This window comes from Artemia franciscana, chromosome 15 (assembly GCF_032884065.1).
Source record: "Artemia franciscana chromosome 15, ASM3288406v1, whole genome shotgun sequence".
NCBI lineage: Eukaryota > Metazoa > Arthropoda > Branchiopoda > Anostraca > Artemiidae > Artemia > Artemia franciscana.
In genome coordinates this window covers 34,025,412-34,049,870 of record NC_088877.1, presented here as the reverse complement: position 1 = coordinate 34,049,870, position 24,459 = coordinate 34,025,412, and the positions used below count along the sequence as shown (strand labels likewise).

Below are 24,459 nucleotides of genomic sequence, written 5' to 3'. Positions count from 1 at the left end.
GTCACCAAATCCGGTCGGGTTTAAAATAAGAGCTCTGAGCCACGTTATCCTTCTAAATATCAAATTTCATTGAGATCCGATCACTCGTTCGTAAGTTAAAAATACCTCTTTTTTTCAAATTTTTCAGAAATAACCCCACCCCCCAACTACCCCAAAGAGAGCGGATCCGTTCCGTTTATGTCAATCATCTATCTAGGACTTGTGTTTGTTTTTCACCAAGTTTCATCCCGATCCCTCCACTCTAAGTGTTTTCCAAGTTTTAGGTTTCCCCCTCCCAACTCCCCCCCCCCATTTTCCCCAGATCCGGTCAAGCTTTAAAATAAGAGCTCTAAGACACGATATCCTTCTAAACATCAAATTTCATTGAGATCCGATCACCCGTTCGTAAGTTAAAAATACCTCATTTTTCCTAATTTTTCAGAATTACCCCCCCCCCCCCCCCAACTACCCCAAAGAGAGCGGATCCGTTCCAATTATGTCAATCATGTATCTGGGACTTGTGCTTATTTTCCCATCAAGTTTCATCCCGATCCCTCCACTCTAAGTGTTTTCCAAGATTTTAGGTTTCCCCCCTCCAACTCCCCCAAATTTCATCAAATCCGGTCGGGATTTAAAATAAGAGCTCTGAGACACAATATCATTCCAAACATCAAATTTCATTAAGATCCCATCACCCGCTCATAAGTTAAAAATACTTCATTTTTTCTATTTTTTACGAATTAACCGGCCCCCCACTCCCCCCCAGATGGTCAAATTGGGAAAACGACTGTTTCAAATTTAAGCTGGTCATGTCCCTGATACGCCTGCCAAATTTCGTCGTCCTAGATTACCTGGAAGTGCCTAAAGTAGCAAAACCGGGACAGACAGACCGACAGAATTGGCGATTGCTATATGTCACTTGGTTAATACCAAGTGCCATAAAAACTCTCGTTTTAATGGGAGTTACACGGTTTGTTCTGTGTATTTTGTGTACAAAAAAAAAACTGATCAACCTATGTTTCTTACACGTGTGTATAAACTCGCTTTTATACCAACAACCTATGTTTACACACAGCCACAACCAACACAATTACACGCAAACACAACCAGCAAATACAAAAAAAAGATTAGAAGAAGGCAGTTCACTTTTTAATAAAACTACTGGACCCACAGACTCAACAAGAAAAGAGAGGGACAGATAGAAAGGGAGAGAAAAAGGTGTCAGATGTAATAAAAAAGACACTATTAGCTTTTAGTCTTTTGTTCATCCTTTTAATCTGATGCACTATTTTGACTCGAGAAAATAGTATGCTTTGAATTGCTTTAAATTATGTTAATATGTTAATATTTATGTTATTATTATGATTATGTTAACATAATTATGTTAATATGTTAATATTGCTTTAAATTATTTAATTATGCTTTAAATTATCTACTGACATTTGTTTTAGTTATTAAGTAGTGACGTTTTATTGGGTGAACCAAATGGACATGAAGATGCATTCAATGTAGATATTAGTGAAGATAAAAAAGATGTCTTAAATGAAATCATTGCTTTAAGTAAATCGGCTGATTTCGAAGAAGAATCCAGCAGTTTAAGCCCTTGGGAGGTTTCTACAAATATATGTGGTAAGAAATCTTTGATTGGCTTGTGGCTCATATACTCATTCATTTTTTTATTTTGCTTATCTCTTTACCATGCCTGGACACAAGGGGAGAAGAAGCTAGATCCTTACTGTGAAAATATCATTGGAATAAGTATTGTCAAGACGTCTTCCAAAAGGGGTCGTAGGATCTCAACCAAACTCATTGGCAAGTAATAGGCATTATTCTATTTGTGACCTTGGAGGCACATGCGTGTTTCCAGAGGTGCCATTTGGACCAAATCTTGGGGTGGGCATAAACTCCATCTTGCCCCCCCCCCCCGACTCACTTATCACAGAATCAGTAACCATGTCACAAATCACAGTAACCATGATGGTTACTAGTTTCTTCAGAATATCATCCTTTTGGAAAAAGAGGCCACATTGTGTTGCATTTGTTTTTTTATTTCGATAAAATGGAGCCTCTATCCCAGGAGAAAGTTAAGTATCTAATTATGAGCATCTATCATTTCTTCTTTAAAAGGGTCATTTGTTTTAACCATTTCCTTCCAGAAATGTGGAGCTTCATTGTGTTGCGAGAGCAACACTTTGGTTTTGTCTCGTTTTTTTTGTTTTCGTTTTTTTTTCTATGCCGCAATTCTTGGCTTATTCCTGGAAACTGGTAAGGATCTAACCTGTGCGGTTTTTACGGAAAGTGTGGACCTCAGGCCGGATTGATGACTATGGCATTACATTGTGGGAAGCTCCGCAGAACTCTTGCCTGGGGCCAAAAAGGATGGTTTTTGCTTGTCCACGAGCCAGAGACTATGGTGTGCGAAGTGAGGTGGAGTTATATAGCCTATGTCAGAGAGGAGTATCTGAAGTTGTGCAGCCAAGCTTTCGTTTCATCAAACCTTGTTTCTGCTTCGAGTGGAAAGCTTCGTTCTAGCAGGCACCACTTTCAAATTGAAGATGGACTAAAATCTATAAGTGTTAAATATATGCGGCAGTTACCCGGCCCCACAGCCAATATATCTTCTTTGCGTGATAAATAGAAAAATTTACAGAAGCAAAAAAGCGGCATTTTCCCACGGGTCCGAAAGTGCTGCCGTGATTTCGGCTGGGTTTATCATTTGTTTTTTCGAACTTGGGATTGAAATAGAGAAATGTTATCAGATGTACCTCTTAAACTTTAAAAGTTCTGTCATTGCTTAAGAAATTGGAGCTTATCCTTTGCTCCTTTCTAAGTGGTGACGTTAAAAAGTTGGCTTACGGCAAAAAAATCAAGTTTTGAACTAAGACAGATAGAATGTTTTTTCGACGGCAATCAATTGCTCTTGATGAGCTGATCAAAGTATATGGCATCCATTTTTTGGTACAAAAATTCCTTCCTGAGATATACTAGTTTGAAAGTTTCGAGGGGTTGACAACTTCACTAGTAGGGTACACACTGAAACCAAAAATAGGCCGATACCAATTGTGAGACAAGTAGGGGACTTGTAAGCAACAGTCGGCTGTTAGACCATAATCATCTTCGGCTATAAGGCGTTTGCAGCTTTGGCTAGTTGGTGAACCTACTATTTGTTTCTGGTGTATTTGATGGTAAGACCGATTTGGTTCCAGTGGTAAGACATGCAGGGGACTTGTAAGTAATATTCGTCTGTTAGGCTACAATCATCTTCAGTGAAGAGGGGTATTGTAACTTTTGCTAGTTGGTATAGCCTACCCATACTCACTGTAACCTAGAATTAAGTGTTTACGCAACGGGTACAAACGATAATGTAAAACAATGAAAGCGCTGAGGGGGTTGTAACTTTTGCTAGTTGGTGTACCCATACTTATTGTAAAATAGAATTAAGTTTTTACGCAACGGGTACAAACGATAACGTGAAACAATGAGGCAGTTTTGTAATAATTAATAGAGTTTCATCTATGGTATTTTGATCCTGAAAAGTTACGGATAGCTTTACAATACCAACTAGATTATGTAAGATATTGTTCCAAGTCTTGATCCGTCACGATGTCTACGATTGAAAAGGATAAAGTTCAACTGGCTGCAAAGTCAATTTAGTCCCTTCTTTTGGTATTATAGCTCGTGATGAGCTGACCAAAGTATATGTCATCAATTTTTTGGTACAAAAATTCCTTCATGAGATATACCAGTTTGAGAATTTCAAGGGGTTGACAGCTTCAGTAGTAAGGTACACACTGAAACCAAAAATAGGCCGATACCAATTTTGAGACATATAGGGGACTTGTAAGAAAAGGTCGACTGTTAGCTCGTAATCATCTTTGGCAATGAGGGGTGCAAATTTCGCTATTTGATGTACCTATTATTTGTTTCCAGTGTATTTGATGGTAAGACCGAGTTGGTTCCAGTGGTAAGACATGTAGGGGACTTGTAAGTAATTATTGTCTGTTAGGCTACAATCATCTTCAGTGAATAGGGGTTTGTAACTTTTGCTAGTTGGTGTAACCTACCCATACTCACTGTAACCTAGAATTAAGTGTTTACGCAATGGGTACAAACGATAACGTAAAACAACGAGGCAGTTTCGTGATAATTAATAGAGTGTCATCTATGGTATTTTGATCCTGAAAAGTTACGGATAGCTTTATAATACCAACTAGATCATATAAGATGCTGTTTCAAGTTTTCATCCGTCACGATGTCTATGATTGATAAGGATGACGTTCAACTGGCTGCAAAGTCAATTTAGTCCCTTCTTTCGGTATTATCGTTAGCTCGTGATGAGCTGATAAAAAATATGTCATAGTAGTTTCTTCATAATTAATGGTGTCATTTATGGTATTTTGATCCTGAAAAGTTACAGCTAGCTTTATAATACCAACTGGATTATATAAGATATTGTTCTAAGCTTTCATCCGTCAGGATGTCTACGATTGAAAAGGATAAAGTTCAACTGGCTGCAAAGTCAATTTAGTTTCTTCTTTCGATATTCTTTTGTTATTGTTGTTTTTTCAACGCTGAGGAATAGCCTTTGATTTTGTGATTACTGATCGCGTTCTGCTTTGAACATAACGTTTTAAAAGCTTCGATAGGCTGACATCTTCAGTGTTTAACCGATAGCAAAGAAACAAAACCAAAGTGTTGCTCTCGCAACACTTTATTGGGCGAAGCCGGACAAAGGTTGCCGCAACACTTCACGTTGCTCAGGCAACGTGGGTCTAGTTTCTTTTGTTTTTGCCCCAGCTATTCTAAACTCGAAGTTCATATATAGCAGGAAAAGGTATGGATTTTTTGGAGCCAAGAATCTTCACTAGTATAGTGTAGTGCTGGAAGTCAAACTTTAGTGTAATGAGTAAGTCATAGAGGAGGAGTTAGCCTCCTTCATAAACTGAATCATTTAAGTTTTAATGTCATTCCTTTCTTTCAGGTTAAAAAACTTGTTTTTAACTCTAATCTTTTTTCAAAAATAATGTCGGAAATCCGCCTCCGCACCGCCATGGAAAATTCCCATCATTCTCGATGAAAAATTCCTCAGAAGTTTCATCATAAACAATTCCACTCTCGGTGAAAATTTCGTGCGGGCTATTCTGGATGGAAAATTCTCCTTGCTTTCATTTATAAAAGGCCTATTATTTAATTTCTGATCGTTTTTCAAATCATGCCGGAAATCCATAAACTGTTTGATACAGCACATTCATAGTGTCTCCAGCAAAGTATATTCTTTGAAATCATAATGTCATTTAACTTTAAAGTCAACTTACTTAGGTTTAATCCTTGCGAGATAATGATCAATTTCCAAGTATTTGCGAACAACTTCTATCAAATGAGACACTTCCTTGTGAGGTACATCAGTCCTCAAGAATTTCTCAATACTATCTGTCAAATGAGCCCGGAAGGCCTGATGCTCAGATAACATTGTCTGTTTGACGCCAAAGTCTAGATATAGATGTTCAACAATTCTCTTCAGCAATCTCCGAAAAGCAATTCTTTTATTCCGTTTTGTGCCATTAATCATGCTTAGCATTTTATTTTTTGTGTGTTGTTCAATCATGCTTAGTTTTTTTCCTGTGTTGTAAGAAATAGCGTAATTTGGTTGAGGCTTTTGCCAATACTATGAAAACTGTTTTAAATAAATGAATCCTGAATGAGAATTAACTCATTCAATTAACTGTTGATGCACTTTATGGTTGTTAGGTATTTGATTTTAGTTCTATATATTTTGTCTTTTTATCTTTTATTTTTTTTGGTTGTTGTTTCATTGGTTTTGTTGACTTCCCGCGTTTTTTTTTTTTTTTGTTTTTTTCTTCGGTATTTTCCTTGACTATATTATTTGTTCGCGCAGAAGAAGAGAGGCCGTTGTTCTCTCGAAATATTCGCTTTGTGTATTTTTTCAGTATTTTCGTTTAGTGTTTAAAAACTCCTTTTTTGATCGTTTTCTTTCTTTATGGTAAAGAACCCCTTGGAGAGTAATACATGCGGATAATCTAGCAACAAGTCATATAAGATGATTTTAAACTCCTCCCCCTCATAAATTTTAAGACTCAGATACAGAGGGCTCTGTATTAAGTTTAGCCTTAAACGTAATGTTCGGGATGCATGCCTGAAAATGATCTTTTTTTGGTGTTCCCCTCCCAATTAAATAACCACCGGCAACCCCCTTCCTTTGAGTTTAGAAGTGCGCCTATCTTGTGCTGATTGACCATTCATGAATACTGCCTAAATTTATAAATACTTCCAGTGAAAGATGAAAGGTCTTCGCCAGACTCAGGAATTATGTTTTTCGATAATTCAAGTGGGAGCACAACCCCGAAATCGGAGCCAAGTGATTTGTGTATGGATTTTCTATCAGAGGTATTTAGCTCATTTTAATTATAAATAAATTGATTGGAAACTATTGATAGCAAAGTCAAAGTGTGTTCGTTTTGTTCTTACAAAAGCCTATTGTAGAGTTGAGTAATCTTGAAAATTCTGCTGTCCCAGAGAGCAAAATAAACGCTGTAACTAACGTTACCCTGTAACTATATTGAACTAATGTAATGGGAAATATAGGTGACTGTAGTTATTAAAATGCGGTAATTATGGTTCAACGACAGAGCAGGGGGGTGGTGTATAGGGAAGAACAAACTCAAGAGCTGAAGGGTTCAATTGCATTTGCAGATATATGATAGTACAATATATGTGGTCCATCTTTGACAATATATGTGGTCCATCTTTGACCAAACAGAGAGCAAGTCGTCTATGAAATGAGATTGGAAGAGTTCATATGAAAAGGTTGTTAAAAAAATGAGCTGTCTCTGTGAAAATTCAACAAAAGTAGACTAAATCTATTTCTGTGAAAAGCTCACAAAAGTAGATTAGGTCTATTTTCATGAAAAGTTCAAAAAAATAATTCTTATTTGGACTTTTCACAGTCCTATTAAGAGTTTTTTTATGAACTTACCATAAAAATAGGTAATTTTTTGAAAGAAATTCGAATTTTACGGCAGGATGTATAGAGTGTGGCTTTGAATAGATGGTGTCAAAGGAGTGTGCGGGGTTGTATTGGCTTCAGGTTTGTGATGCTACAACGAGCTGTTATAACTAGTAGTAGTTATACAATTTAACAAAAGATCGGATTCCGAACTGACCCACCATGCAAAAGTGAACTAAAATCTAGAAAGATACTTTTTGTGAGTGACAGCGGTAACTCAAATCGTACATTTGTTATTCATGGTTTTTACCCGAAGAAACTGAATATTTTCTTTTTATTGTTTTATTAGTGTATATTTTATTTTGTTACTGTCTTAATTTGGGAGGGGAGTTGCTATTGTACATTCGATTTTTTTTATTTTAGATGTCTTCATTTTTTTTTCTTAAACAATTTCCTGCTTTTTAAGAATTCTGATAAAGTAAAGAGCCACCCAAGAAGTGGCTGAAATTCAGAACAATCCTTCGAAGGCGGCTATATAAAATTTTGTCATTCATGGTTTTTACCCGAAGTAACTGAATGTTTATTTTTACGATTGTATATTTTATTTTGTTACTATCTTGATTTGGCGGGGGTAATTATTGCACTTTTGTTTTTTGAGGGGGGATTTTATTGTTTTTATTATTCTCTTTTAAAACACTTTCCCGCTTTTTAATAATTCAGATAAAGTTAAATGCCCCACCCAAGAAGCGGCTGAAATCCAGTTTTTTTTTTTTTTTTTTTTTTTTTTTTTTTTTTTTTTTTTTTTTTTTTTTTTTTTTTTTTAGACTACCTTTACATCTGGAACACTAAATTTATGAACTGTTCTAATATCACTATTCCAAGGAGGAGGGGAAGATAGGTTAGAATTTTACACTACCTGAAGGCTTATTATGTATTCAATATCTAAAGAAAATTGCAATATCTAATTACAGACTATTAAGAAAGTTTCTGCCAAACATTTTCCCATTTTCTTCCATATTTGCAATGTAAAATCTTATTTTAGTCAATGAAGTTATGCCGTTAGACATGGTTGTATCTAGAAAGAGGGACGCCGAGTTCGAATTCCCCTCTCCCAAAATTTTGTCTCGCTTGTAAAAAAGTAAAAAAAAAAAGGAAAATAAACAATTTTTTGGTGCGTCTTGTAAAGTTAACAAATACGTTCAAATGGGGATAGGTCCATTTATTAGACAGTATAACAAATGGACTTATTCCCATTTGAACGTTTATTTGTTCGTCATAGAAAGGCAATGTGGTCTTTTCCTTCAATTTTTCAAAGATAGCCTAACTAAAAAAAAAACTCTAAAGGAATATGGTAATAATGGTATACGTCAAAGTATGCCATTAGTCTTTTGTTTTAATTTTTTCAATGTTGCCTTAACTAAAAAAATATCTTAAGAAGGAGGTTAAAGCGAGCTTTTGGAGACTACAACCACTACTTTATAGTAGTTTCAGGCTTGTGAAGAAGATAAACTTCTACCAGTTTCCTTGTTGCCAAAATTTAGAAACTGTTCTGCGATAATTCCTACTTTCTCCTGTAAGAAAAATAGTGATAAATGTATGGATTGTGGAGGTCATATAGAGCTTTCTAATAATGCAAAAATTACCAAAGGATGTTTTGTAGTGAAAACACGAGTTATGCACGCTTAGCCAATCCCAATGCGTCAGAGAATTTTTTCGGAGGTAGTAATCTTCTCCCTAAAACATTTTTTCTGTTGAACAAATAATAAGTTATATTCTAATAAAGTGGCAATATTGCAGACTACACAAGTTTTTGTAAGGGGTTAAGTATTAGTGTAATTCAGTCTCATTTTGAAATTGATCTTCAATTTTTTTGCTGGCTTAGTAAGTCTAAGGGGTGAAGACCATAATTATCATTAATTATAACTAATGAATTATCATTATCGTCAGCTAAGGGTGCGTTCAAGAGCACAGCTTTCTTTAGTTATTCATTATTATTTGTATTCCAAATTACCAGATAATAAAAAGTAAATTCTTTGTACTATAAGTCTAGAAAGAACTATACTTTGGCTGATATAAGGGGTTGAATAAATGGTATGTGTCATTTTAAGATGATGATATTAACGAATAATTAGTTGTAGTTGCTTTAATTAGATTCCTGAAGGCGACCTAAGTAAACTGATAAAAAATTATTTATTTTTAAAGCTTTCCGCTTTCTAGATCGAATGATAAGAAACAAAGCATCTATGACAGATGTGAATACGCATCTTACATTTTAAGATTACATTTTATTTTAGACAGAGATGCTTAACATGAGCTTTGAATGCAGGATCAAGACCACGATTCTAATTGCGGGGAGCGAGGTTGTTTTGACTAATTTCTGCGCAAGGGGAAAATCCCTTATAGAATTGAAGGGGATTTCGAACACGGGGATTTATTTCTTTTGACTGACTGCAGCTCCTTGTCTATGGGATTGCAATCCCGTAAAGGGTTTGAATTGAATTGGTGTTAAATTATATGGGGATAAGTTAAATGAGGATTGAGTTGAATGGGAAGTTCTGTTGAGTAAGGGTTGAGTTTTTTTTGGGGTTCAGTTGCATGAAAACCGAACCAGTAAGTAAATTCAACTGCTTTAATTTAATTGACACTTTTAAATGTTTCAGTTCGGGTGCGTTTCGGAACGCACCACAAACATTGCCTAACAAATTAATTGTTTTTAAAGCTTTCCGTTTGTGGTTGGATTGACAAGGAACAAAACTGTAGTGGACTATTTCCCATTTTAGACAGAGGTGTTTAGTTTGAATGCCTGATCCAGTTACAGAACATCCTTAATATCAACCCTAACCGACGAAGCTAATTGTCGCTGTGTGTTATTATAGCAATTGTTTTACTTATGCTAGATTAATAAAGTGGCAACGCTGCAAATTCAAGATGTTTGTGCTGGGATAAGTGTTAGTTCAATGTCATTTTGAATTGCCTTCAGTTATTCGTATGCGGTCTTATTCAGTCAAAGCCAAGTAAACTATTGAAGATGAATTGTTTTTAAAGCGTTCTATTTCCCAATCCAGTTGATAAGGGACAAAACATCTATCCATAAGTTTGCATATACTGCGTTTTGCCGTAAACTGTGGTGATTTTGAATATTGTGGACAATTTTTACCAGTATTTCGCGAAAAATGTAAATTCATAAGTTTTCTGACGCTTGAGAGAAATCTTGTTAAGGAATCAACTGAATAGCTGATTGCTAAAAAATGGACTTCATTTAAAAGAAACTGACACATGTGACATTTCTTAGCAATTTTTTTGGTTTTTTCTACTTATTTTATTGCAATAATAGAAGTTTGACTGAAGCAGATGTGTTGATACTCATGTGCTAGAGTAATCGAGATTTTTTCATATGCCGCTTCCGATTTCCAGAGTATTTTGTGTATTTTTTCTGTAAAATAAATGCGTCGTTTGAAATGCGGTTTTCCGCAAATCGTTAATGTGAAAACTAAGGTTATGGCATGGTTTTGTATGCATCTTATATTTTAATGTTTTATTTTAGGCTGAGGCGTTTAGTTTTAATGCTGATTCAAATGAGTGCACATCGTTAAAAGCTACCCTACCCAACACGGTGGATTATCAAGATTCCAAGAATTTTGTTTCTGAACCAAGTCCTGTGAAAATCCTAACTATCTCCCCTGATGGTAAGTAATATATTCCTTCCAATTCATTGAGTTTTGTATTTTGTGCCTGCCTAAGCAAGTCTGTTTATTAAAAGAAATCCTAACCGCCCAAATCTTTACGAAAGAAAAAAAGATCATGTTGAAATTTTTTCTTAGGATAAAATGCATGTCCTTTGAAAATCCGAACTGTCACTTCTGATGGTAAGCGGTTTGTCCATTCTAATTCTGAATTTTGCATCATATATCTTCTTTTCTGCTTTTATTTCTCATGTTTTTGCTTATTATGTCCCTATATGAACTTGAATTTGCAGGCATAACTTAGATAATTTATTTCTGTTTTAAGTTTTAACGTCGATGTTTACGTTTTTTGGACAATTATTTCATTTGAAGATAAATAATTTTTTATTGCATTTAATGATTTAACTAACTATGGAATGCTTATGGTAGATTTTAATTTTAACTCATCAGATTTTGATTCAACTCATCAGCAAACGAAAGTGTAAATCTTTCATTGCTCTCAAATTAAAAGTAAGCTTGTACTTTCTGTTCTGTTTTTGTGCATATACCAGCAGTTACTTTAAAGTTCACCATAGTAAGATCTAGTTGATCATGGTAAATGGGCTGAAAAAATATAAAAAAGGGAAAGCCAGAAAACTTGAAAATCCCATTGGTTGGAACGATTACAGCAGGTTGTAGTAGAAATAGCTGAAGGATGGAGTGGCTATAAGTGGCCCAAATTCCATGAGTTTGGGGAGCTTACTGTGAAACAAATTCCTAGAAAAAATATGAATATCAGATTCCAAGTGAGGCAGAAAACATCTGATCCTGCTCCAAGTATAAGTACAGTACTTGTTGATATATCCATGGTATATATGAAAGATATATTGAATACCTAATCTCTTTAAACGAGTATCTGTATATGTATCTATGTATGTATAACTTGAAAGCGACTCCATATAACTTTCTTGTAGAATTGGCCCCCTAGGATTTTCTGGCCACATGTCACGAGTTTGAGAAAAGTCGTTTAGAACCTTATTTTTGGAAAAAAATACATATGATTTATGTCATATTTATTTACATTCCAATAGCATAAATTACATCATTTTCCCCCAAGGGTGGTTTTACTGTTTTTAGTATTAATGACGCATAAAAAATTACACAAGATGGCAAATGGCTGAACAGCTGAAAAAAAAGGCACGGAACAAGAAACAGGAAAAATCTTCAATGTGTAATTTAGATATTTCAGAGGGTATACGCATTGGAACATTCCTGGTTGTTACTAATTTATATAACAACGTAATTAAAGCCAAAGTATAACTATTGGGGAAAAGCTGGAAAGAAGATTTTTCGGTATCTATGACGTCATGTGAAATTACACATGATCTTAATGATCTGAACAGCTGAGGCAAAAGGCATGGACAATGCCTGAGGTAGTGGTGGACAAAACTGAATTGCAACGAGATCTGCGGCTAGAACACATGTGACAACAAGTATCCCAACGGATCCCAAATGAAAATAATAAGCAAAGAAATCAGTGATTAGAAGAAAAACGATAGTGGTGATCATATCGAATCGTTAACGAAATCTGCGGTTACAAGAGAAGCAACAGTGGCAGTTCTCGAGCAACATTCGCAACAGTTGCAATGGACTTATTCCCATTTGAACGTTTGTTTATTCGTCATAGAAAGGTAGTGTGGTCTGGGAAAAGGATACCTAATGTAAAGTATTGCGTCAAAAAAAGTTGACCTATTTCTTCTTTTTTTCACAGGGAATAAGGTAGTGCTCCTGCAATTACTTACATTTATAAAAATATCTAGAGAAAAGAGGGAAAGGGATAATTAAATATATAGCCAGTAAAGTGCAAATGTCACTTTACTGGGGGATGGGGTGTGGCAACACCACATTTATTTATTATAATTTCTGTGAAATTATCATTTTGGTTTATTTCTACTCGTTATTTTTAATACTAGCCTTTACGTTTTCAGGGAAAATATTAGGTTTTAATAGAGCTCTTCAAATTTATTTCTCCTCAGGTACGGTAAATGTGAAAAATGGAAAAAGTGTTGCTACCACCAAGTCAGTTCAAACTTCCAGTGAAAATGCTGCCTTTAAACCTAGAACCGTTTTAGTCAAAAATGCATCAGCTGTCAAGGTCCCCATTTCAAAACCTAAATCTGCCAAACCAGTCCTTGTAAAAACAGAAGTTATTGGCAACCTTGTTACAAGTGGACTTGTAACGGCGGATCAGCCAGTTCGTGTGAAACTAGAACCCAGTTGTGCCATTTCTACCCACAAAACAACATTGCCCATTGCACCGAAACCCCTGTTTCCTTTTGCAAATTCCATGGTCGGTACTCCGTCTCATTCAGCTCCTAACGCCGAGGTGAGTTTCCAAACTGATTTTACTGCATATGTTCTCGGATTATTAGGGATATGTTGCCACAAATGAAGTTTCTTAGATTTCTCTGTTTTAAGGGAAGGCTTAATAAAAGTAAACATAATGGTGTAAAAAAAATTCAAATTTTTGCAGATGGTGCAGGATTTTCCTTAATTGTGCGTGCGAATCAAACGTTACACTTTCTCCTAAGAGTCTTTGAACGTACTGCCTTGGGGACTCGACGGAGAACCCATGTTTCTTTAATGGTGGTACTTTAACAAACTTGAAGGGGGATTCCACTAATTTTGTTCTAATAAACAATTTATTTTATTGAACCTTTATAATCTTTTTCATTGTTATCGATATTATGTCAACCTATTTCTTATTTCGCTTATTGCCTCTCTGGTCCCTGGGTACCCATTTAATGACAGCACCCTTCTTAAATCTGTCATTTGTCTTCTTTAAAATAGAGCCCTCTTTACGTAAAGTCTTTGTAGTGTATGGAAAGGCTGGGCGACAAGAAGACACGGGAGAAAATGACCAGCTAGTACAAAAATATCTCTTGCATCTTTTTTGTAATGTTTCAGTTGCATTATGTTTATGTTTTTCAACCTGAATTCTTTAGCAATATAATCAGAATACTTCTGTTGAATTAACTTAATTTTCCCAACAACTTGTGAGGTCTACAAACTTTCAGAAAGTTTTATTGAAACCTTCTTCTAAAAGTGTTTTTAGGCTGCCATTGTGTTAAGCTGAGAAGGCCCATAGAAATCAATTAAGAATGAAGTTGAGAAGACGAAATCTAGCCGATAGTACTAGTATTATCAAGTAATATGAGCTGCAAGTTTTTAACCTACTGTATGATAGTACAAATTAACATCTTTTGGCACAATTTTAGTTGGGATACTCGTGCAGTGTATTTCAAAGCGTTGGAGAGTACGTATCCAAGAGTATTCCAAATCCAAGAGTACATAAAATCTTTGTGGATACATTTAATTTTTTTATTGTTTCTACAATTTTACCTGTCTCCTTAATATAGTTTTTAACGAACCAGGTATATAAGTAGTGGTGTGCATTCATGATCATCCTCCTTTAAGTTTCCATAATCTTTGTATAACTCAATTATGTTTTCTCTGCTAGTCCATAGTTGTGAGTGTCGTTTGTCTCCTTGGTTGCTTGCCACTGAAGTTACTTTGGCAAAATACTGAAAGTCTGAGAATCTGGTGGGCAAAGAGTCTCTTAGCAAGAAAAAAGAAAGAGAAATAAAACTCAATGCTTAAAAGCCTAAACAAAAATAAACAATACGGTAAATAATTAGATAGAACAGTGATACAATAAAACCATAATAATAGACAAATGTTAACAATAATATTCGTTGTATTTATTTTGTAGATCCTTTTTTACTCTTAGTTTTAAATCTGGTCGAAGAAATAAGAGCCACGTTTGCCAAAATGACTCAAAAGATATATATTTGTTCTTTGCATAAACTGGATACTACGTATAACTGTATTATAATAAATTTAAAAGACTTAAAAAGAATTGATTATGCCTATTTTCAGAAATTTTCAGTTTCAATTCAAATGAACTTAGACTTTCAGCCAAATTTTGACGTGCTGAAATTAAGTGGGTTTTATTTTAGTTCTGTTGGACAATGCTGTATTGTTAGTAGTATTTGTAGTTTTTAATTTTTATTAAACCTATTTCAGAGTGCAGACAAGACCGTATCCAGGATTTTGTTGGGGGGGGGGCAAATGAAAATTAAAAATCAATGAAAAAATGTGTTTATATACTTTTTTGTTGAGTTATTAAAAGTTGGATAAAAATAAGTATTTTTTTGGGGGGGGGGTCAAACTCCATATATCCCTCTCTCTGTATACAGAATTGGACTCTGAAGTTTTCTCTATTATCAGTCTTTTAAACTCTTTGGCTTTGGCCACTAATTCGGTATTTCTAGAGGGAGGGGAGGGAGTTCTCTTTCGTAATTCAAGTATGATCCAAGACAGATCCTAATTGCTAGTGTGAAATAGCGTATGGACATCCAAAGTTCAAAACCGACGATTTCTAATTTTTACCCTGGGCTTGATTTTGAACTAGAAAATAAATTTTGTTGTCATCAAGTAAACTTTCTTATTAAGGGAAGGGGGTCTAAGACTAATTTAGCTAGAAACAAGGGTGCGAGGAATAATTTGCAGAACACTTAACTTGTCAAAGCTGGAAACCTAATATTCCGTAGAAATGATTTTAGAAATATCTGAAATTCGGTGCTATTCCGATATGAAAAATTTGTCATCGAAAAGAGTATAATAGAAAAAAAATTCACCTGGAATGGCGTTGCAACTTTGACTGACTAAAAACTTGATATTTTGTAGAAACGATTTCGAAAGGATCCGTAAGACGATGCTATTCAGATTTGAAAAACTTGTCTTCGAAAAGAGTATAATAAAAAAAAAAGACCTGGGATGGCGTTGCAACTTTGATTGTTCAAGCTGATAACTTGATATTTTGTAAAAACGATTTCGAAAGGATCCGAAAGACGATGCTATTCCGATTTGGAAAACTTGTTTTCGAAAAGAATATAATAGAAACAAATTGACCTGGGATGGCGTTGCAACTTTGACTGTTCAGGCTAAAAACTTGATATTTTGTAGAAATGATATCGAAAATATCCGAAAGACAATGCTGTTCCTATTTGAAAAATCTGTTTTTGAAAAGAGTATAATAGAAAAAAATGACCTGGGATGGCGTTGCAACTTTGACTTTTCAAGCTAATAACTCGATAGTTTTCTGAAAATATTCGAAAGACTATTCAGATTTGAAAAACTGGTCTTCGAAAAAAAGTATAATAAAAAAAATTGACCTGTAATACCGTTGCAATTTTGATTGTTTCAGCTAGAAACTTTATATTTTGCGGTCCACCGAAATATCCGAAAGGCAGCATGCCATCCAGATCTTAAAATATGTCAGTGAGAAATTAAAGTGCAAAAAATTTGAGCGGAATGACTTTGTGATTGTGACTATTCTGCCTGGTTCTAGATGCATAATAAAGTGTGACGAAAAAACTAAATTTAGAAAACTCTCCTTGACATCAGAGGACATCATGATTTCGAACAATTAACTTTCACCCTGGGCTAAATTTCTTTGAGAGTGGGATTGCTTTCACAAGACTAAATGAAGAATCACAAGATCACAAAATCACAAGATTAACTAAATGAAGCACCCTGCCCTGTTATCTGTGTGTGCCTTCTAAATGGCCTTCTGGCACCCTCTAGCACCCCTCCCACTCATCATTCCTAAGACATTTTCCATGTATTTTCCTGTTAAATATCATGCATTTAATCCATTGATTCGTGTTTTTCCTATATTATGAGGGGGTATTAGAAGGGGGAGTTTCCTGTAAAAATCATGCATTTAATCCATTGATTCATGTTTTTCGCGAGCCAGCTATCCGTGATACACCATGTCAATTCACATAGCCGTGCCCAACCATGACTGGCCCCCTGGCACCCATTGTCATTCCTAAGAGATTTTTTGGATATGTTACTGTTAAAAATCATATATTAAATCCAATGGTTCATGTTTTTTCGCAAGCCGACCCTCCGTGATACACCATGTCAATTCACGCCACCGTGTCACATTATAACACTATATATTTTCTTTTTTTTTTTTCTGATTTTGCAGGCTGCAAGACGACAGCAAAGAATGATCCGAAACAGGGAGGCTGCGAGTCTTTCTAGAAAAAAGAAGAAAGAATACATGGATAATTTGGAGCAAGAAATTAGTCGACTAGCAAAAATAAACGAAGACCTGGAGGAAGAAAATCGTCTGTTAAAAGAGAGGCTCTCTGAGCTTCAAGAGCAGCAGTATCTTGTCAAGTCTGGATATTTCAATGTTAACCCCAAGAAAGTCACTGCGTTTTTTGGAATATCAATACTTCTCTCTTGGAACCTTATTTCTTTAGGGTATAAGTTTAATCATAATAAACAATAGGCTTCTGCTCTCAAAAGGGTGTCATCGGTGGGAGTTTTGAACTGCTCGTCTAGCTTGGTGATGCCGTGGGATTAATTCAGTGGCATTAATTGGCGAGGGGATTCCCCCCTCGATTTTGAAAAAAAAATTGGAGGAAATTCATTGAAAATTCCCCTTTTGGTATTTTTCGTGAAATAAATGACAAGTTTGCCCCTCCCACCAGAGTTTGAAAAACACATTTCCCCTCCCCCAAATTTTTCCAGGTTTTTTATTTGATTTTTTTTAGTGAATTCTCATTGTTCGTTAATCCCAGGTCCCAGACCTTATTATGTGTTTTATACACTTTGCTCAGTTTTGCTTGCCATGTGTGCTGCACTGAGTCTCCGTGTGTGTTTTATTACAATTTCTGTTTGCAACAAAAAATTCCTGTGCTTCAAACTTTTTTATTGAATTCATTCTAATAATAATTTTATTATTTGTTAATTTAATGTGAAATCTGGTAAGTAAAAAGTGTTTATATTTTTGTAAGTGTCTAATTTGTCCCCTCTTCTGTACTAAACATTATAATAACCGCATTCTTATTTTGATATACTGGGAAAATATCTCTAGGACTATTAGTGTCACCCTATTAGACTATATACAAATTCATAGCTCTCTTTTTTTTTTTTTTTTTTTTTTTTTTTTCATACGGGCAGCATAAGCCTATCATAACGCGAAGACATATTCTAAAAGGGTGATGAGCTGTCACTAATACAGGCTTTGAAGCAGTTTTTTTTGCTGTCATCCACCGTAACTAGGTGAGTGTGGTGTCAACCTTAATTCGCTTCTTCATTGATCTGTTTCAACTTCTGGAGTCTTGATCTAAGACAGCAGATCGTCTCTAGGAAGGAATTACAGGAAATATGACAGAACTCTGATAAAAGAAAATTGTCAGGGTAGGTATTTACCGTGACTAGGTCAGTACGCTGTCAACCCTTTTATTTTGCTGACTAGCTTCAAAGTCCGGAGGCTTACTCTTATAGGTGGTGTAGGGTGGTAAGCTGTCACTAAGAAGAAAAGGTGCTCAATCGGAAGCAAGTTGGAAAAACTCATCGAGATTAACCGGCTTGGGAGTCTAGGTTGAGAGTTGAAACTGCCAGGGACAGGGGAGGGCTACACTAGGATCGTAGACGGTCACTAGGAAAGAAATTCAAGACATTTTTAAGCAACTTAGAAGGAAGTTTCATTGGGAAATGAAAATGTATGAGTATGTGAGTTAGAAACTGCATGGGAGGACACAAAACAGGTAAAATAGTTTACCCTACAATCCCAAATTTCCCACTTTGGGATTAATCTCACAACTCCAAAAAATAAACGTAAATAGGAAAATAACCTGGAAATTATAAGAAATGCTAATAGTAAAGTGAAAAAGAGGCAGATATACTTGTGTTATCGCAAGGGAAATATAGGAAGCTATCTGTGCAATTGTAGATAATGTCTCCACATATATTGTCCCAGCTTTTCACGTCAAGTCCCCCCCCCCACGCCTTGTCTGTTTACGTGCTTAAAGGAAGCCCCCTCTAGTGGTATCCCTTTTGAAGTTATCTACACTGACAAGTATTTTTCGACTGATGCATATTTCCTACTTTGAAATTAACCCATGTTGTATTTATCTCTTTAATAGAGATTCACGTATGCCGATCTTGTAGAAGGAATGGACACTATCCAAAATGGTTTGAGTTGGCTTCAGATACGGCGAAGCCTAAGTGTAGAGATATTGATTACATTTTTGAAACTGAAGGATGTTTCAGTTATAGGAAAAGGCTTTACTTGAATTTGAATTAGTTAAAGAAAAAACAAGGGCCATGTGATAAGTTTGTCTAATTTCAGTTTTGAAGGGCAGCACTAATCTTCGCAGTTTATTTTTGAACCTTTATTCCAGTACAAATCTATTTGCATATCTGGTTTCGAAAGAAAAATTTATTTGTATATCTGGTTTCGAAAGAGAATTTTACATCAATTTTAAGGATTATGTGCTATTGAGTACAGGATTGTTCATAGGACTTCAATTTGAGGATCATGCCATTTTTTAGGGGGTGGGGCGGGGGGACTATCTCAAAGTTCTTCTCTGACAAAGAGTAACATTTTTATGGCATTTCCACATTTTGGGATTTGGGAGTCAATTTTACCTCACTTATCCCCTAATGTTAATGCTGATCTTATGAAGTTAATAAATTTGATTAATAACAGTTAGTAAAAACATTAATAACACTTTAGGTGTCCAGTACAAATCCTTTGGACGACCGTACATCAGGCATAAACATTCCCTTAAAAAATTGGGGTGGCGGGGGGCTGCAGTATGTAAAAGCTCTTTTCTAGCCAGACAAATTTTATTTTGTGGTCAAGTTTTGGGAGTAGGGGGTCATAATAATCTCTCTTTTCCCTGTGCTTCCTTTATGAACTTTTGGTGGTTGAAGGAATAACTAGTATTTTATTTATTATGCCTCGTGTCAAGTACGTACTATTTGAATGAATTTGGAAAGGCGGCGCTCCATTGCTTAAAAACTCTCCTGTAGCCAAAAATTGCTTATTTATATGGTACTTTTACATTTTGGGACGGAGAAGTCACTTTTCCCCAATATTTTCATTATGAAGTTAATTAATTTGGTGATTGAAACATTAAATTGTATTTTTTTATTCTAGAGGAATTCCTTGGACATCAAGCACAAAACCGTTGGAAGAATCCACGTTGAACATTCCTGTCCATCGATCTTTTGGAAGGTCGCTTCGATCCATTTCAGACGAGGATATCTATCCAAGTGCAAACGAGTACCTGACAAATTTCACAAATGATCTTAATTTTCTACCACCTGTTTGCCCGATGTTGATAAACACGACCGAATCGTTGAGGTTTGTAATCGAAGTTTCTTTGGCTGACTTGAATTTTTCAGGGTGACCCCTACCAACTCCAGTGGTTTGAGTGCATTAGTTGCTTAAATTAATTCATGTCTTTGATTGCGCCTGACGTAGGTTTTGTTTGATTTTGTAAAATTGGTATTACATTAATGCAAATTCATCTAGAATGTTAATAGTGCCTTAAAAACAGTTCCAATTAAATGGCATTTGTGTTTGAGTAGCTGTTCTTAAAGAATTGGGACAAAAAATCTTCCCAATTTCTGGAAATTTATCTTCAAAAATTTACTTTAGCGTAAAGAGCGAGGTGTTGAGGAGAGGGCAGCCAACTAACACGGGATAATTTGTTTGTATTAAGTCTTAATATTCACTCTTTACTTTCATTTGAAAAACTTTTATTGTCTTTTATTAATTTTCTGTTCATATTTATAGTATACTCAGGATGATCAAAATTTTAGTTAGACCCCTTTCTCCAAATTTGCCATCATCCTTCCTCCCCCCCCCCCTCTTTCCAAAAAAAAATATATCCAGTATAGTCATTGATCAAGAAGTACTGTGTTTCCTTTTCTTTGCCTAAAATAAATTTCCTTAAGAAACGATAAATTAAATAATAAGTAATAAAAAATAATGCATTTAAAGCTCCCGTGGAAGTTTGCTAGATGGGAACTAAAAAGTTGTTGTTGATTGTTATGTTCTCTATTATCTTAACATGATTTCTATACATAATTTTCTATATAATTATATAGAATTATATTTCTATATAATTATATAGATTATAAAAATTATAATCTATATAATTTTCATTGATGATGCCATAAAGACAGAAAATTCTTTACCAATCGTTCGGAATAAATAATTTGTGAGTTTCTTATTGAAAAACTATTGAAATTATCATTAACATTTACTGAAATTATTAAAAAGCTCCTAAATTTTACATTTTCGTTCTATTTTAAACTTATAAATATTATTTAAATCATTTCTTATACCCATTGGCCTAATTTCGCTAAAATCCCGGGGAGGGGGTGCGTATGTAAATTTGGAAACAATATTCCAAATCAAGTGAAGATGACAGTGAAAACTGGAAAATGAGCCATATATTATCATAAAAGCAAAAATATGCTAAACAAAACTGACCCGTTTCTCGGGATGCTTGAATTACAAATGCTTATGATAGTTTTGATAAGATTTTTTTTTGCAAAAACTAAATTTCAGTGGGGGAGGGGCAAACTGAGGTGGGGGGCAACCCGGGGCCAGGGGGGGGGGCAGTTTCCCTCTGCCTCATCGCAAATTTTGCCCCTGCTTATACCATACTTCCTTTCTATTTAAAAATAAAATGCAAATTTTAAACTAAATGGTAAAACCTTTTATCAAGAGGGTGGAAAACAAGATAAAAATAATTCCTGAATATTTCGTCTTCACATCTGGGAACATTTATCAATGGACACAAAAACAAGCTGAAGTATACAAGAAAATATCATAAAAAGTTGAGAAAGAAAAAAAGTGTGAGAAACAATAAAACCCAGGAAGAAAATATGTAAAAAGGTTTTTGGACTTATTATTTAGCTAAAAAAGAAAAAAAGATAGAGAAACTGAAGAAAAATCATATCTGAAAACTCACAAAAAAATCACAACTACAAAGACATGAACCGAACTATTTGACAAAAAAAATAATAGAGGGGAATAGCAAAAATTTAACTATGTAAAGAATGTCTATAAACGTTTCATGACACGAATCGATATATTATGCTGAAAACTAAAAAAAGAAGGAGAAAATGAAAGAAAAAGTCACATAAAAAACAAATCTCTAAAGGTTTTGTAAAATGAAATTTTCGGCTAAAAACGCAAGAAACGCAGAAAAAGAAGAAAAGATGTCTTTATTTCTTTCGCACATATAAAAGAATATCTATAATGATTTCGGGCATGACCCCGAATATTTGGATATTTTTAGTTTATTTTCATAAACTAAACGAGTGCAGGGGCATGATTGTCACTGTATTGACCATTATGCTAGTGAAAAGTGTTTGGGAAACAAATGGTATTATTCTTTGGGTATTGTATCGTTTATATCAGAAAAGGAACTTCCCACAAAAATTATGCAAGTTTCGTTTGTGCGCTATTCTTTCCGAGGGCATAAACGAGATGTGGTCAACCATTTTACATATATATTATTTCTTAATCAAAAAAAGAGAATTTCAGCTCAACGCAAGAGAATTTACAACAATGAACACTATATAAATTACATCTAGGAAGCTTAATATAACCTAAAATTTAAGTGATGATCCCCATTAAACTATAATTTAAACTATGAATATTCTCGAGCCTTGTTACAGCGCTGCGGTAAGAGCTTAGCGTTACAATTAAGGATGCCACGGTTGGATTCTGGTTGCAGTCAGGAATTGTAACTTTCTTCGTTTATGAATTGGTACATAAAAATATATTTTTTCTTCTCTGCGACTTAATCTGCGTATCTATTTCCATCCAAAGTTAAAATAAACTTTTGATAGGTTATCTTTAGTTTATTTCTATTTTTGATGAAAAGGATTACCCTTACTTATATATCCAAGATTTCATTTTTGACAAAACACAAAATCGCAAAGAAAAGAAGAATGAGGACAATAAACAGCCAGTGAAAAAATTGAAACTTATGTAAATATTTCGGTCAAGTTACTAAGAAAGAGTCATCATATTTTAGTTTCGTGTTTTGTTTTAAGGTTTGGCGTTTTTATATTTGTATCAGTCATTTCTGCACTGAGGACAGTCAGGCGGAGGCCTTTCCGAAATATCTGCTTAATTTTCAATTTTTTCACTAGCTGTTTATTGTCCTCGTTCTACTTTTCCTTGCGATTTTGTGTTTCGTCATGATTAGCCAGTGTGGTTTCAGAAATTATTTATTTCATTTTGTGGCATAAGGGTGAGAGAGCTGGATAGGGGATCGTAAACACCACCAGGAAAATCCTCATTTGGGGTGAGAGTTGGTGCACCGTCTCAACTTTAATATTTATTAATTTTTTTTAAACATATTTTTATTATTAGATTTGGTTAATGTTCAGGTGTCTATTTCCTATAAACTAAATTTATTATTTACATTTGAAAGTCAAGTATTGATATGTCAAGTCTATAATACATTAATAAAGTTACTCGAATTAGCGAGAGTCGACTGTATTATAAAAGTAAAGAGTAACTTTGAACCCTAAAATGAGCAGATTTATCGACAATCTACTCTCGCTAATTCGAGTAACTTTATTTTTACACATTTTTTAACTGTGACACAACAACTTTGGCCTTGGCTATTCTACGTTTAACATCTTCACTGCTTCTACTGTCTTTACTAATAATACTACCTAGGTAAGTGAAGCTAGATAATTTCTGAGACCACACTGACTTATCATGACGAAATGATAAAAACTGTGAAGAAGAGAGAAACGATGATAATAACAGCCAGTGAAAAGAAAACGCAGATAATAATGCGAACATTTCGGTCAAGACCTTCATTTGACCGTTTTCAGTGTAGAATAATAAAAAAAATAGCAATATAAATCCAAAAGATAATATAAAAATCAAACCTTAAAACAACCACAAAAACTAAAATAGGAAGACCCTCTCAAAGCAACGGTGAAGAGTAACCCTGTCAATTTTTGGTCGGTTGTCGCCAAAAATTGTCCACTGTGTCTCGTCTCCAAGGGATTTATGAGGTCAAGTTAATATTAAATCCTTCAAATTGAAGTTGAGCTAATAAAAACCGTTTTTATTCTATACTCTGATATCCTTTATACGTTTTGAAAATTTGAGATTGTAATTCAGGCTGAACATGAAGCTGTTTGACAACTATAGACCTTGTATATAAAATCAGGTGTACAATTGTTTGTCTGTTTGTTCGTTCAGAGCGAACTAAGACGCTATTAAAGCTACAAACACGAATATTTTTTTTTTTGCAACTCTAGTTTAAGACCACGAGCAAGAAGCTAAATAAAAACCTGAAAAATATGAACAAGGAATAGCAAAAAAAAGTGAAATAACGTCATGATACCAAGCATGCAAGTGTCACGTCGAGGGTTGAGCAAGCCCTGAGCAATTCCTACTGGAAGTCATGTATGACTTCCAGAGTTGAACGTATCCCGAGGGGGTACGAGTAATCCCGAGTTGCACATTTATCGCATGTATGGATAAAATCAAAATTATGCTCGATGCGGCACCATTTGTTTATCCCGTTCGTATTTACCGACTTGAACATTGCTTAATTTTCAAGAACTAGATAGTTTACTAATCAGACTTAAGATTGAAGCCTAGTTGTTTGAAATTAAAGAAGATGGATGGTTGTAAAAGTGGTTTTTCTATTTCTCAGATGAATCTGGCAAAAAATACAGATACAAAAAGAAAGCGAAAAGAAATATATCAATAACCAATAATTAAGGAATAAGTTACTCTTGATTTAATCTTTAAGTAAGTAAGTAATCAGATTAACGGCGCTTCTTGACTACTAAGGTCTCTGTATCGGCCCTGCGTTGTGCGTTGGTACAGAAATCTTTGATCTATGGGTCCCGTATTACCAAACAAAACTCAAACCAACTGTTTGAGTGTCATGACGGGTCGTGTATGAGTGTTTAATTTTTTATATT

At 34.8% G+C, this 24,459-nt stretch overlaps 1 protein-coding gene across 2 annotated transcripts in view; it reads left to right on the top strand.

Moving 5' to 3' along the window:
• LOC136036395 (cyclic AMP-dependent transcription factor ATF-6 alpha-like) overlaps positions 1-24,459 on the top strand; it is an 80,382-nt gene that overhangs the window by 20,233 nt on the left and 35,690 nt on the right. For both annotated transcript variants that reach the window (XM_065718582.1, XM_065718583.1), the window contains exons 3-8: positions 1,431-1,608; positions 6,272-6,384; positions 10,488-10,629; positions 12,642-12,991; positions 16,664-16,944; positions 19,634-19,840. In XM_065718582.1, coding sequence (XP_065574654.1) covers positions 1,431-1,608; positions 6,272-6,384; positions 10,488-10,629; positions 12,642-12,991; positions 16,664-16,944; positions 19,634-19,840 — 1,271 coding nt within the window. The remainder of the gene's footprint in view (positions 1-1,430; positions 1,609-6,271; positions 6,385-10,487; positions 10,630-12,641; positions 12,992-16,663; positions 16,945-19,633; positions 19,841-24,459) is intronic.